A 13328-nucleotide genomic window follows, 5' to 3' on the forward strand; every position below is an offset into this window, starting at 1 on the left:
TTCTTTTCTTCAGCTATGTAAAATCTATGTTTTTAGATATTGTGCTTTAATGTCTATGCACCTTTTGCTGCCTGCTGGAATTTGATATTTTGTCTTTTTCTTCAGATGTCACTGCTCTCTAAGGTCTGGCATTTCAACCTATAATATTTCCTATCTCTTGGTTTTTGATGCAGGACCATTATGACTTTGGAATGAGAGCTGTGAAGACTGTGATCTCAGCTGCAGGCAACCTTAAGAGGGAAAACCCCACCATGAATGAGGTAACATCCAAACATTTTAATAAGCAAAATCCCACCATGAGCATGGTCTGCTCAGACCTTTACAAGTCAAAGACTTTTAGCAAAATTAATGTATGGCACTTAAAAGATATCCTCAGAATTGACTAGTTAAATTATTTTGATCCACGTGAGTATCTAAATTATCCTGTTCAAGGCACGTGTGGCTGTAGATACACATCCTATGCATACTCTTGCTATCTAATGTTGGGCCCCAATGTGTGCAAGTTGTTTTTCTTCGAAGTAGTCTTCTCAAGTCACAAGGTAGGGTGACTCCACCTCTTGCTGGTAATTTGCATGGTCATCGGCTCCACTGTTAGATTGTTTTCTTTCCCCCATTGGGTTCGGATGTGTGAGCTCCAAATCGACGGCGTCGCGTTTTTCTCTTTGGTTCTTCTTTGTTCCTCTCCCATCTGTCGATATTGTTCCCTATCATGACCTCTTTTTCCCACGTTATCTCAACGTGCAAAGCTTCGTTCGGGGCAAGGATCAGGCTAACTTCCAACCCCGCCGCCCCGCCTGGTCACGCCCTTCTGTTTGCTCTGTGATCGCCATGCCTTGCATGTGATGGAACTGACATCTTTTCGCTACTCTCGTTGTTGCTCTAAATACCCTTGGGCTGATCCGTCTCAAGTTCAGCACAGAAATGCCCTTCGGATCCACGGCCTTCGGCATCAAAGCTCCTTTTGGTGCCAACAACCCATGTGCCAACACAGAAATCCTCAGCACTGAAACTAGCATTTTCCATTGACTCTGTGGAACCTGTTCTCCAAAAGCTGCTCAACGACCTAGACACCCTTCAGTGGCACAATAGGATCCATGTTCACATGGAATGGATTCTTGCCCAGCCACCGGTGTCCTCCAAGCAGACATCAAAGAGGCAGCTCTTAAGCTTCCACCGCTGTCCAAGCAGTGGAAGCACCACAACAATGCTACCAGCCCTCTTCCACAGCCTCAGCCACCAATCCCATCCCTACCTTCCCCCAGCCTCAGCCCTCATCTTCTACACTTTCTCTCCCTACTGATCCTCTTCCTTACACTCCACAGGGGGTCACGACAGTCTGACTTTGGAGATCACGTCACAGGTGACTCATATGATATACCCCTGCAGACCAACCCATGGGAACCTTATGATGTGAACCCTCCAGTGGATACGGACCCTGAGCTCTACCCCGCCTATCCCTCCCCACCAGATGAGACTACCTCATACCATGAGGTCCTTGGTAGGATTGCTTCATTCCATAAGGTTAAGATGCATAGGGATGCCGTCAATGAGGAATTCCTGCTGGAAACTCTCCTCCCAAAGGCATGCTTAAACCGGCCTCGGACATCTTTAGGGAGCCATTAAAATTTGAGTATTCACCCCTAAGGTAGACAAAAAATACAAGGCCTCCCCTTCTGCCCCACTCTACATCCAGGGTCAACTCACCCCTGGCTCTTTGGTGGTGTGTATGACTCACAAAGAAGCCAATCGACAGGGTTCCACCAATGTGCCACCGTCAGGCAGGGTGGCACAAGCGTGTCAACGCTGATGGCAAGCACATCACAACATAATCATCCAACCACTGACGCATTGCCACCTCCATCTGCCAGTTTTCCAGATATGACTGGGCCCAGTAGAAACAGATGGACATCTCCAACATCTTCCAGAGGAGTCCTACAATAGAGGGCATCCAGCAGCATCCAGAAGCATCTCCTCTACCTGCCCTTTAATGGGGAACACCTGTTCAGGTCCCAGGTTGATGAGATACTGGAAAAGATAAAAAAGAACATGAAGGCAGTGGGCACCCTCCAGAAGCCCATACCTCAGGGGTCCTTTTGTAGGTCAGCCTACCATGGCAGCTCCACGGCCTCTTGCCCAGATGCCCAGATGCTTCCACTTCCTTCTAGTGTCAGCAGGCTCAGCAACCCTCCACAAGTGTCTACTTCTGAGGACCATACTGTGGCAACAGTTCCAAGGGTAGAGGCAAAGGCGCTCCCCAAAGGAACCACCCCACCCAAGCAGTGACTTGCTCCCCCCCCCCCAACCACAAATCACCTGTCAGGGGTCGTCTTCAAAGGTTCTTGCCCACCTGGCAACACACCACCTCCGACCAGTGGGCAGCGCCAGCTTCCTGGTTCAAGCAATCCTTCTCAAAGGGGCCATAGAACCTGTGACACAACACCTACATGGCAAAGGGGTGTATTCCCTCTATTTCCTTATTCCAAAAAAAGACGGGTCATTCAGGCCTATCCTGGACCACAGACCCCTTAACGAATCAATTCTGTGAGAACATTTCCACCTGCTGCACATCACCTCAAAAGTGTCTAGTTCCACATCCTGATTTATCCAGAGCATCATTACTACGTCCTGTTCGTGGTAAGTGGCAAACACTCTCAGTTCAAGGTGCTACTGTTCGGGGTCACCACCTCACCTCAAGTGTTTACAAAATGCCTTGCAGTGGTAGCTGCCCACCTGCGAAGAGAGGAAATCCATGTATTCCCTTACCTAAACAATTGGATGATAAAGAGTGCAACCCAGCAACAGTGTCTTGAACACACCCAGGCCACAATAAAACTCTTACACAACCTGGGATTTACCATCAACGCCACCAAGTCCCACCTCCAATGCTTCAGATCCAATCCTACCAAGGGGTGGTCCTCAACTCAAAGGCAAGCAAGGCCTATCTCAGCCCTGAAAGGGTACAGTCCTTCAATGCATTGCTCCTTCTTTTTCTACCAAATTAATAGGTCACGGTCAGAAAAGTCATGCACCTCCTTGGCATGATGGCCTACTGTTTATCTCATAGGGGATTTCCATGTACAGTCATAAGATTTGAATAATCCCACTCATGTGCGGGGACCCCAGAACACTTCTTTAATATATCTTCTTGAGTGGAGATTTTCGCCTTTCTTCAGGAAGGCTTGTTAAGACACTTAAGAAAAAGACAAATAATGCAGCCTATATACATAGGATATAATATCCCAATTCTTCATCATGAAGTAAACAAGCATTTACAATGCAACAGTCTCGCCTTTGCCAAAGTTAGAGCTATTGGCATTGTAAATGACAACATTTTTATTTATGTGTTGGTTTTGAAAACAGATAAATAAATGGCATTATCATTTACAATGTCAATAGCTTAATCTCTCGCAAATGCGAGACTTATTGTATTTGCACCCACACACACACACAGAGACTCACACACACAGAGACTCACACACACACAGAGCCCCCCCACACACACAGCGCCCCCCCCACACACACACACACAGCGCCCCCACACACACAGAGCCCCACACACACAGAGCCCCCACACACACACAGCCCCCCAACACACACACAGAGCCCCCCACACACACACAGAGAGCCCCCCACACACACACAGAGAGCCCCCCACACACACACATAGCCCCACACACACACACACAGACCCACACACACAGAGCCCCCCCTCACACACACACAGAGCCCCCCACACACACACACACAGAGCCCCCCACACACACAGAGCCCCACACACACACACAGAGCCCCCCCACACACACACAGAGCCCCCCCCCACACACACACACACACAGAGCCCCCCCCACACACAGAGAGCCCCCCACACACACACAGAGCCCCCCCACACACACAGCCCCCCCACACACACACAGAGCCCCCGACACACACACACAGTGCACACCCAGGCTACGGACACAGACAGTGCACACAAAAGCTGTACAGACCCAGTGCACACCCAGGCTGCAGAGACACACACATTGCACACCCAGGCTGTTGACCATGTATACACTGAAGGCGTTGGACACGGCACAGGCAGCAGAGATTAGACACCCTGCAATCCTTGCACACTTCTCAGTGTGCACACTACTGGTATAAATTACACACAGTGCACATCTCACCCTGTACAGACACACTGCAGACATTACATTGTGTGCATAAAACTGCAGACGGTTCACAGAGTGTACCCTGGGGCTCGCAGCGCAGCACGGACACACCGTGTGCATTACTCTGTGCACACACACCCACCGCAGGTATCACACAGTGGGTGCCGGCTGTGGGGCCGAGCTGCGATGGGCCCAGTCCTGCTCATACATCGGTGCTGCATTACCCAGAAGCCTTCAGTGCCCCTCTTGTCCCTCTTTCATTTCCACGGCCTGGATCCTGGTGTAAATGAAGGAAGGACTCCTGAGTCCGAGCCCTGGGGAGGAGGGCCCCACTGACCCCTGGGAGCCCTGGGGGTCGCCAGAAGGGGCCCTCGGAGGAGCAGCAGAGGCCGAGCCCGGGAGCATCCAGGTCAGTGGGGGCCCCGGAGGGGCACATTCGACCTTCAGTGTTTGCTAAACCCGCGCGAGGAGCATCAAAGGGACCTTGAAAGGTGCAGAGAGAGAGAGAGACCTCACGGCTCCGCTTGAAATGCACAGAAAAGGAACATTTTACTTGGCTCAATGTTTAAAGCTGCACAGAACGTGAAAGTGTACGTGGTTCAGTGCTTCAGGTTCAGCGCAGGCTGTGAAAGGTTCAACCTGTGAATGAAAGCCAAACAGGACAGGAAAAGTGCATCATCGAAATAAAGAACGATAACTTTTGTTTTCTTGGTGAATGGCCCCGGAGCGGCGTCACGTTTGGCCTCCGTTACTTTCAGAAACATTTCAATGAAAGGCGCCCCCACATGCTAATAAGAGTTTGCCTTAACAATGCCTCCATTCCGAGTGTGTGCCACGGTCCCTCGCCCCATTCATTCAGCCCCGCACGCTCCCGCATCACACCCACGACCGATTTCTGCAAAATCCGGGGGAAAACGGAGCAAAACAAAACTGCAAACGCGCCCGAGAGCCCCTAGCCCCAGACTCACCGCTCCGGCGGGGCTCCCCTCCGTGTCCACACCGCCCCGAGGATCCTTTCTGTTTGAAAAGGCAGCGGCGAGGGGTGGTTGTAAAAAGAAAGAGACACAAAAAGCCAGCCTCCTGCTTTTGTTTCCCACCAAACCCGCATTAAATATCCACTTTCCCGGACGCTCCACGCACGCGGAGGGGGGAATGAGGGGCTCCCCTTCCTGCTTTATTTCTGATGAAGAAAGAGCTCTTTCCCTGCCTGCTGGTGAGCGGAGGGTCTTTCCCGTGCCCCTCTCCTCGCCCAGCTCAGGGCAACCAGGAGAACGGAGCCGAGGTGGTGGAAACAGCACCATCTTCCTCCGAGGCGAAGCAGAAATGCCTCGGAGGAAGGCAGCGTCATTTTGGGATTGAGGGGCGTGTATTTTACGTTCTCTCCTCTTCCCATTGGCTGGAATTTAAAATTCCAGCCAATGGGAAGAGGAGAGAAAGAAAAGAGAAAGAACGTAAAAAACACACCCCTCATTCCCAAAAAGACGGGGCTTGAACGGAGTGACGCCCTTCTCCTCCAATGGCTGGCCTCCGTTTAGGAAGCCAGCCAATGGAGAAGAGGGGCGGGTTCAAGCCTCACTCTCTGAAACATCAGTTTTCTCCCAGCGAGAGCTGCGCAAGCGCAGCCTTCACTAGGCGAAATCTAAAAAGGGCAGTACATTAAATATGAGAACAAGTTAAGATGCTTGGCAAACAGCAGAAATCTTCCTTTCTAAACCCCTTTTTAATGATGGAGATGAAAACTTGCAGGACAGAGTAGCCTTGTAAACTGTCATCAAATGGCTAAAAAAAAGGCTGTTCCTTTAAGAACCCAGAGACCTCTAGTATCCCATCATGCACAGGTGGTGGCATTACTTCAGTTCTTTTTTCCAGCTCCTGCTGACAGAATCCTGGCGCCTTTATCTCGACAAAGTTTTGTCTTTTTCCTTAAATACTCATCTGATTTTTCTGTCTCTGTCTTTTTCTGTCAGTTTATTATAGGAATTAGTGTTTTTTTATTTATAAAATGCCATCCCTTTTTGATAAATGCCTTGACTGTGGGAGAAAAAAAGGCCAAGACAGATCCTCACAGAGCACGTATTCTGTGTCTTCCAGACAACCGTGCTCCTGAGGCTTGCAACATCTGCAAGAACTTTTCCTGATGCACTATTTGCGACAGGGATACTTCACCTTCAGGGTTCAGAGGAGCAGCGAAAACATCAGACACAACCTGTGGGTGGGACCTCAGAGCTAGGAGAGGGTCAGTCCTTTTACAGGGCTTTTTCATCTGTCTTTGGAATGCGTCCCAGACAGGAATCTGCGAAAAAACGCCATTGGTCCTGGTCAACGTCGAGGACATCAACATCGAGAAGACGTACCCCACCAACCTGTTCGCCATCTACCCATTCAACGTAGGCAAAATATAACAGATCAGCATCGAGGCACAGGCTACCGACTTTGATGCCTTCACCGCCCACCTATAGACCATTTTGACATCAAAACCACTGCAATCATGTGCCCTATGTGTCCTAGCACTTCACCCCAATATGTCGCCACCTGTACACATTCCCAGGTCATATGGAAGAAAGTCGCTTCCTGCACTCCACACCTCCAACATTTAGCATCCAAGTGAAGCCCCATTCGCAGCAACTGTTTAGGTGTGCGATAAGTCCCATGTACATAGTTGAAGTGTATTAGCCTCAGTCTATAATTAGGTGACAGACTCTCAAGTTGTGTACAACAAAATTCCCATTGCTTGTCAGTTATAGTTATGCCTGCCTCCCGTTCCCATTCAATTTTGGACCTACACGTTACTACCGGTGATGTGCTCTGCGTTATGCTATAAATCCGTGTAATCAATTTACGGGGGGAGTTGTTAGAGAGCACGGCCTCTAAGGCCGGCAGCGTGGGCGGAGCCGCAGGAAATTGCGGGTAGCGTGCCTTACATGCTGCTCTGAGTTGATAAAATAACAGCATATCAGATGCAGTAGGCTCATCAGGCTCGCTCAACTTTTGTAACGTCAAAAAGACGTCTTCTGGGTAGAGATCACTGGCCATCCTTAGCCCTCTGGCACTCGCCCTCGCTGCCACCGCTCTGTCCATTAACGGTTCTAACAATGGATTCCCGCCCAACGGCATCAAAGGTGCATATAACTCCTCGAGTCCGGCCCTCTCCGCCAGTTTCGCCCAGGCCCATCTCGTAGTTTCAACTGTGCTGATGTCCTCCAGTGATCGCTTGTATGGATGATATACCGTCACATTCAGCGGGGTGGGTGCAGCGACGTCTATTTCGATAGCCACGTGCGGCTGGAATGGAATTGGATGCTGTCAATAATGCAAATATTGCGCTTGCGCGCTATACGCATGAAGCTCAAAGTTCGGCGCTACCAAACCACCCTGAGCAAAAGGGAGCGTCAATAGTTTCCATGATACCCTAGGCTGCCGTCCCACCCATACCAGATCCAAGACCCCAGTGCGTAGCCTTTTGAAGAAATTACCATTTAGAGGAAGTGGGATATTAACGAACAGATAAAGTAATTTCGGCAAGATTACCATTTTAATGAGGGCTATACGCCCCGTTAGGGAGAGTGGCAGTGTCTTCCATCTCTGCGTCTTTCCTTCGACCAAGTCCATCACTCTGCCATAGTTAGCTAGCCATATCTCCTGTATGTATCTGCTAAACCAAATACCCAAATATTTAACCTCACCGTCCGTCCATTCAAGAGGAAAGTCCGTGTCACATTTACTAGTCCCATCTGTTAGCGGAAATGTTACTGATTCCACCCATTTTATCTGTACACCTGTGAGACCCCCATACCGTATAAACTCTCTCATAACCGGGCCCAGGTTTTCTTCAGGCTTCACCACTTAAATAGTCATGTCGTCAGCATACATGGAGACAAGCAGCCCCCGCGTCGTGAACCCGATGCTGCACATTGTGTGATGCTGTCGAAGTCGGGCCGCTAGTTGCTCAGTCGCTATGGCAAATAATAGGGGCGATAGTGGGCAGTCCTGGTGAGTACCTCTCGTAATGATTATCGGTTCCGAAATTTGGCCATTTACCTTCACTCTAGCTGTGGGGCCAGTGTACAAGATCCTTATTTGTCGTATGAGGGTGCTAGAGATCGCGGGTCACCCGACCAATAATTTCGCCACTTCTGGCTTCGGGCCCATATACTTTACTTTATCATATACATTGATCAGGTGACCACGCAATCTACTACCAATAATTGTGAGTTCCTTTTCGATTTATTTTCAGTGTACCCAACTTACCATCCACCGTTATGGGTACCTATGACCACGATGGGTCAGGGAGCTAGCTGTAAAAGGAAAGGCAGCAAAATACAAACCCAACTTTTATACTTTATTTTATGAAATGACCACGGACAACTGGAAGTTTTGATAAATTCAAATAAAGGGCAGTCATACAGCTTTATCAATAGAATACTAGTGCGACAGGGAACCCGCTAAGTGAGAGGAAAACTAAGATAAGGGGCAAGATGAACACGCTATAAATCTGAGTTACTTAGTCAGTTTTCGAGAGAAAAAACCAAGACCATATCAGGAAGTTGCAAACTGCAATACAGAAAATGATTTCTAAAAGGTAGGGTAACATAGGAACACGCTATGAAATCAAATGCAAATGACTTTATGAAATGCAATGGTTGCAGGAGAAAGCATGGAAAATTATCACGTGCAAAGGTATGTCTTTATTGAAGCAAAGACAGAAAAAATAGAAAGATGCAGTTTTAAGAATTTCAGAGCAATATTTACCTAGACTGGTGTGAAAACCAACCCAGGCCACGGGTCAGTTAAGGACAGGAAAACCCTCAAGGAAGGATAACCCTCAGTAGGACAGCAGGTGCAGAATGGACACCCCAGGACAGGACAGGAAACCCAGATTCGGATCAGGACAGGACCACCAGGATACGACCAGCACCCGCAGTTTGGAAGCAACGCCTGCGCTCCATTCTCTCTGCAGCTATCGATTAGGACCCCGATTGGGTCAGCGAATTCCCAGAAAAAGTGCTCCGCCAGCACTTAAGGTTCAGTAAAACCTTCAGAGTCTATGGTCAGATTTCGGACAGAGAGCTCCGCAGCACCTCTGTATCAAGTCACCTATTGAGTGCGTTGGGTCAGTGACAGGTCAGCTATTCAGACAAGTCGGACAAATTCTCTAGCTAAACCTAGGCTAGTTATACTGTTTTGGGACAGGGTACCACCCCCCAAATGTTGCAAAGTGTCAGAATCCCCAATTTGGATTGGTCCTAAGGTAGGCTTTGGTTAACACACCAATCAGAACAGACTATTCTAAGGCCTAATTTGCATCCTAAGGTGCCGCCTAGCAAGATTTGGGGTTCCCACGAGAAGTCGCACGGAATACAATGCAAAATAATACAATGTGTTACAATATAATACAATCTAGATGCTTCTGGCTGGGTGAAGGTGCATGTTCTCATGCAGGCTCTGCCAACAACCTTCTTTGGCTTGGTTTCAATGCCATCTTCACCATCGATTGATTCTGCGCAGAAGTACCCTCCGAGATGGACTCCCAAGCCCCCATCACCCCTCATTGCCAAGGATACATGAAAAGTAAGCGAAAACAAATTAGTACATAAAAATAAATGAATGTATTACAGGTCATGATTTCACATTTTAGGTTCATCATTATAAAAATATACTATGCATTATTGGTAAGTGCAACAAACAATTTCACAAGAGCAGCAGCACAAAGCTTCACCACGTTATAGCCATCTTATTGCTTATTACGCATGCGCACCCTTTCCCTCCAAAACTATCTCTACGCGAAGTCACGTGAGTGTGACTGACGCATGCGCAGAAGAGGAAAGTCAAGCAGCGGCCATTTTAGAAACACGGATTAATCATATTAGTAAAACACATAAGCAAGCTTCTCTATCATACATATATATCGGAAATAAAAGATTTTAGTAAAACATACAATTCGTTACGAGGTTACAACGGTTTCGAGGTTCATGAATCGAGCAAGTCGCGATGCGAAATCTTGCTCTATCAATCCCCTCTTTGATGATATTTACTATCATCACAAAAAATGGAACCAGATGCCAACTTTCTTTCACACCTTGTACATTTCTATCTCTTCCAACAAGCGATTCAGCTTCTCTTTCTCAGTTTTGGTAGGGTGAGAATTTTTCACCTTTTTATAAATCTGATTATTCATTTCTTCCAATTCAAGCTCATCCGCACTTCGTTTCACTCCTCTCGCATTCACTTGGTATTTCTTTCGGTGTTTGCGACATTTGCAACAGACGAATATGAGAAATAGGATAAGGCCTATCACTCCAATTGGCATCAGTACCTTTAACAATAAGCTTTTACCTAAACTAGCAAACCAATGACCTACATTGGAGAGACCATCAACCAGTCTCTTCCAGGCACTATCAACCTCAAGTGGTTTGAGTTCCTTTTCCAAATTAGTAATGTTTTTCACATATCTTTTGAGCTGTACGCTCTTGTCCGGAATGTAAGTGCAACAATGTTGCGCTTTCAACATCCGGCAGACTCCGCCCTCTTTTGCTAATAAGGTGTCAAGAGCAAGTCTGTTCTGCAAAACCATTGATCTGATCGCAACCATTTCAGTATTGACCAGCAGAAATCCATGAGCTGTGTCAGTAGACAACACATCCACTATAGTGGATAATTTGCAAATTCTGTGAGTGTTCAGAACCACTCCCACTCCAGGTATCAGTGCACTAAAAATACTACCCATTATTTCACCTACGCTTTCTCTTTTACTACGCACTAAGCCATTAGTATTTTCACTGCTTCCAGCAATTTCATTCACATGGTATATTCTCGGGAAAACAATGCCAAAATAGCAGCTTCCATACCAGTGATCCGGCAATTTGAAATAAGCCTTGTCTCCACATATATAATAAATTCCAGGAAACACAGGCTCTGACCCATTTTTGAATCCCCAACCTCCAATTACCTTGTAATTATGTTCACATTGACTGGAACCAATGAAAATGTTATTATAATAACTAGTCTTCTCGCGATGAAGACAGAGTTTCCCTTTCTTCTCGAAATCCAGCAACAAAGCAGGCCCTGCCCCGCCATTTGAGGTGCTTTCCATGTTTTCAGCCCATTTAGGTGTTTTCTGCCTTTTGTCATTTGCCTTCCTTTGGAAACTCTCCTTTCTCTTCTCTGCCATGTTTAAAAATATCTTTTCTTGTTCATGCAATGTACAGGTCAAGTTATCTCTGTGTGCTTCAGCTATGTCTATATTGCCTATAGTCAGAAAATAGTCTCCCATATATCGTATTACGTCACTTTTGGTATGTACAGGATTCAGATTTCCACGAATGGGAAGTTCAGAAAAGATCACGTCATTATTAGAATAATAGTACTGTAACGGTCCTCTTTTGTAAAATAAGCTTGCTAAAATACTACAGGAGATTCCATAGGTCAGAGGTAGGTGATGATATGTCACGCCTTCAGCCACAGAAGTAGGTAGCTTCATGCAGACATAGCAATCTTCTATTTCCATAGTTTCTACGTAATGCACTAACAAATTTGCGAAAACATTTAAGTGTGTCTTGTTTCTAACTCCGTGGTAATGTAGTCCTTCCTCATCTGATGCTTCTAAGTCACGTTTTGTCTGTCTGAGTGCTTTCTCATGTCTTTCTACACTTCGTGTTGTCAGTTCTTCAGTGTCGGTAATCTGAGTAGGGTCAATATTAGTATTTTTGCTAACCATAAAGGGAATGAAAACTGTTAGTCCTATCCAAATTAATATTACTATAACTATACTACATATACACACTTTGCAGCATGTTTTGCAACAACTACGGCTAGGTCTACCACTCACGTTTGTATCAGACATTTTGGCTCAGAAGGAAATTTTAACCCCTCTTTGTAGCTCTTCCCAGATATTTTTATTGCTGAGCAATTTCACGGAGGTTCTTCCTCTTCCTCTGCAGAGTAATCAGTAATCCGTTCTCCGTCACTTTCGTCAGTAATATCAAGATCCTCAAAGTTTTCCAAGATTAAGTAGGTCCACTCTGGATCCTTGTATTTTTCGTTTTGTCTTTTTATTCTTTCACTCCTTCTCTTGGAGTTATCTTCAGGTATTTCTGCAATTCGGGGACTTTTTCTTATGTCTGCAAGTTTCTCTTGGACTGTTTTTATTCTTAATCTTAGTCTCTTAATATACCTTGGCTCAATGTGCTTCTTTTTCTTGAGTCTTTTAGCTGGCACTGTTATTTGGCTTTCTTCTAATGTCCTTTTATTTTCACTTGTTTGTGGCACTTCAATTTCTGTCTTCTCCCTTTCTGTCTGACTAGTCCCAGGTCTTGTATCTATTTCTTCTGCCTGGTTACTAAGCTGGCCTTGTTCAGGTGTATTTTGTGTTTCGCTTTCAACTGTCTCTGTTTCTATGTCCTGAACATGTTCTCCTAGTTCTGTCTGATCCTGCTCGAGCACTTCGATCCCTTGATTTTCTTCTGCTCGAACTATTACACTATGTCTAGTCTGTCCCTTTTCGATATCAGGAGTCTGTGGAGGAGTATCGATCACTTGTTCTGTCCCTGTCTGACCTTCTTCTCCGTCCTCAGATTTGATGTGAATCTCAATGATCTGAGGGTCTTCGCCTGTGCCTTGCTCGTCCTCTCTATTCCACTCTCTGTCTTCTCTTATTCGCTCTCTTGTTCTCAGTGGATCTCCAGTAAGATCGATTATGGGTATCCAATCCTCTGGCCAAATCCTCTGCAGCTCGTCATCAGCTACTTTCGGACCAACGTCTGTAGGCTCCTCGGCAGTACTGGTGCTTGGCCATACGTCATCGGCTGCCTCTGGACCAACGCCTAAAGAACCCTCAACGGGACTGGTGCTCGGCCGTCTGATATCAGCTACTTCAGGACCAACGTCTGTAGACCCCTCAGCGGGACGACCTTCAGCTCCAGGCTCCTCGTCTGGTATCACCTTCTGGGTATGGCTGGCATGGATCCACTTGGGAACGCCTGCACACTTCACTGCTGTCGTCGTTACCAGGATTACTTGGCGCTTTTTCCCCCACCTTGGCGCAAGGCAACTTGAACGAGTATGCTTCTTTATCTTAACCGAGTCACCAGGAACCAATTTGTGAACTGGAGTTGTTGGGTTGGCGACGGCGTCTGCCCCAATCTGGCGAGAGATAGAACGCACTTGGTCACCCAGTTGCTTGCAGTA

The 13328-nt window shown here is 47.0% G+C and overlaps 1 protein-coding gene across 2 annotated transcripts in view; it reads left to right on the forward strand.

Annotated features, from left to right (window-relative positions):
• Nucleotides 1–13328, forward strand: part of DNAH1 (dynein axonemal heavy chain 1) — a 1443760-nt gene that overhangs the window by 504569 nt on the left and 925863 nt on the right. For both annotated transcript variants that reach the window (XM_078661462.1, XM_078661463.1), the window contains exon 34: nucleotides 174–260. In XM_078661462.1, coding sequence (XP_078517588.1) covers nucleotides 174–260 — 87 coding nt within the window. The remainder of the gene's footprint in view (nucleotides 1–173; nucleotides 261–13328) is intronic.

This window comes from Lissotriton helveticus, chromosome 9, assembly GCF_964261635.1.
Source record: "Lissotriton helveticus chromosome 9, aLisHel1.1, whole genome shotgun sequence".
Classification (NCBI taxonomy): Eukaryota; Metazoa; Chordata; class Amphibia; order Caudata; family Salamandridae; genus Lissotriton; species Lissotriton helveticus.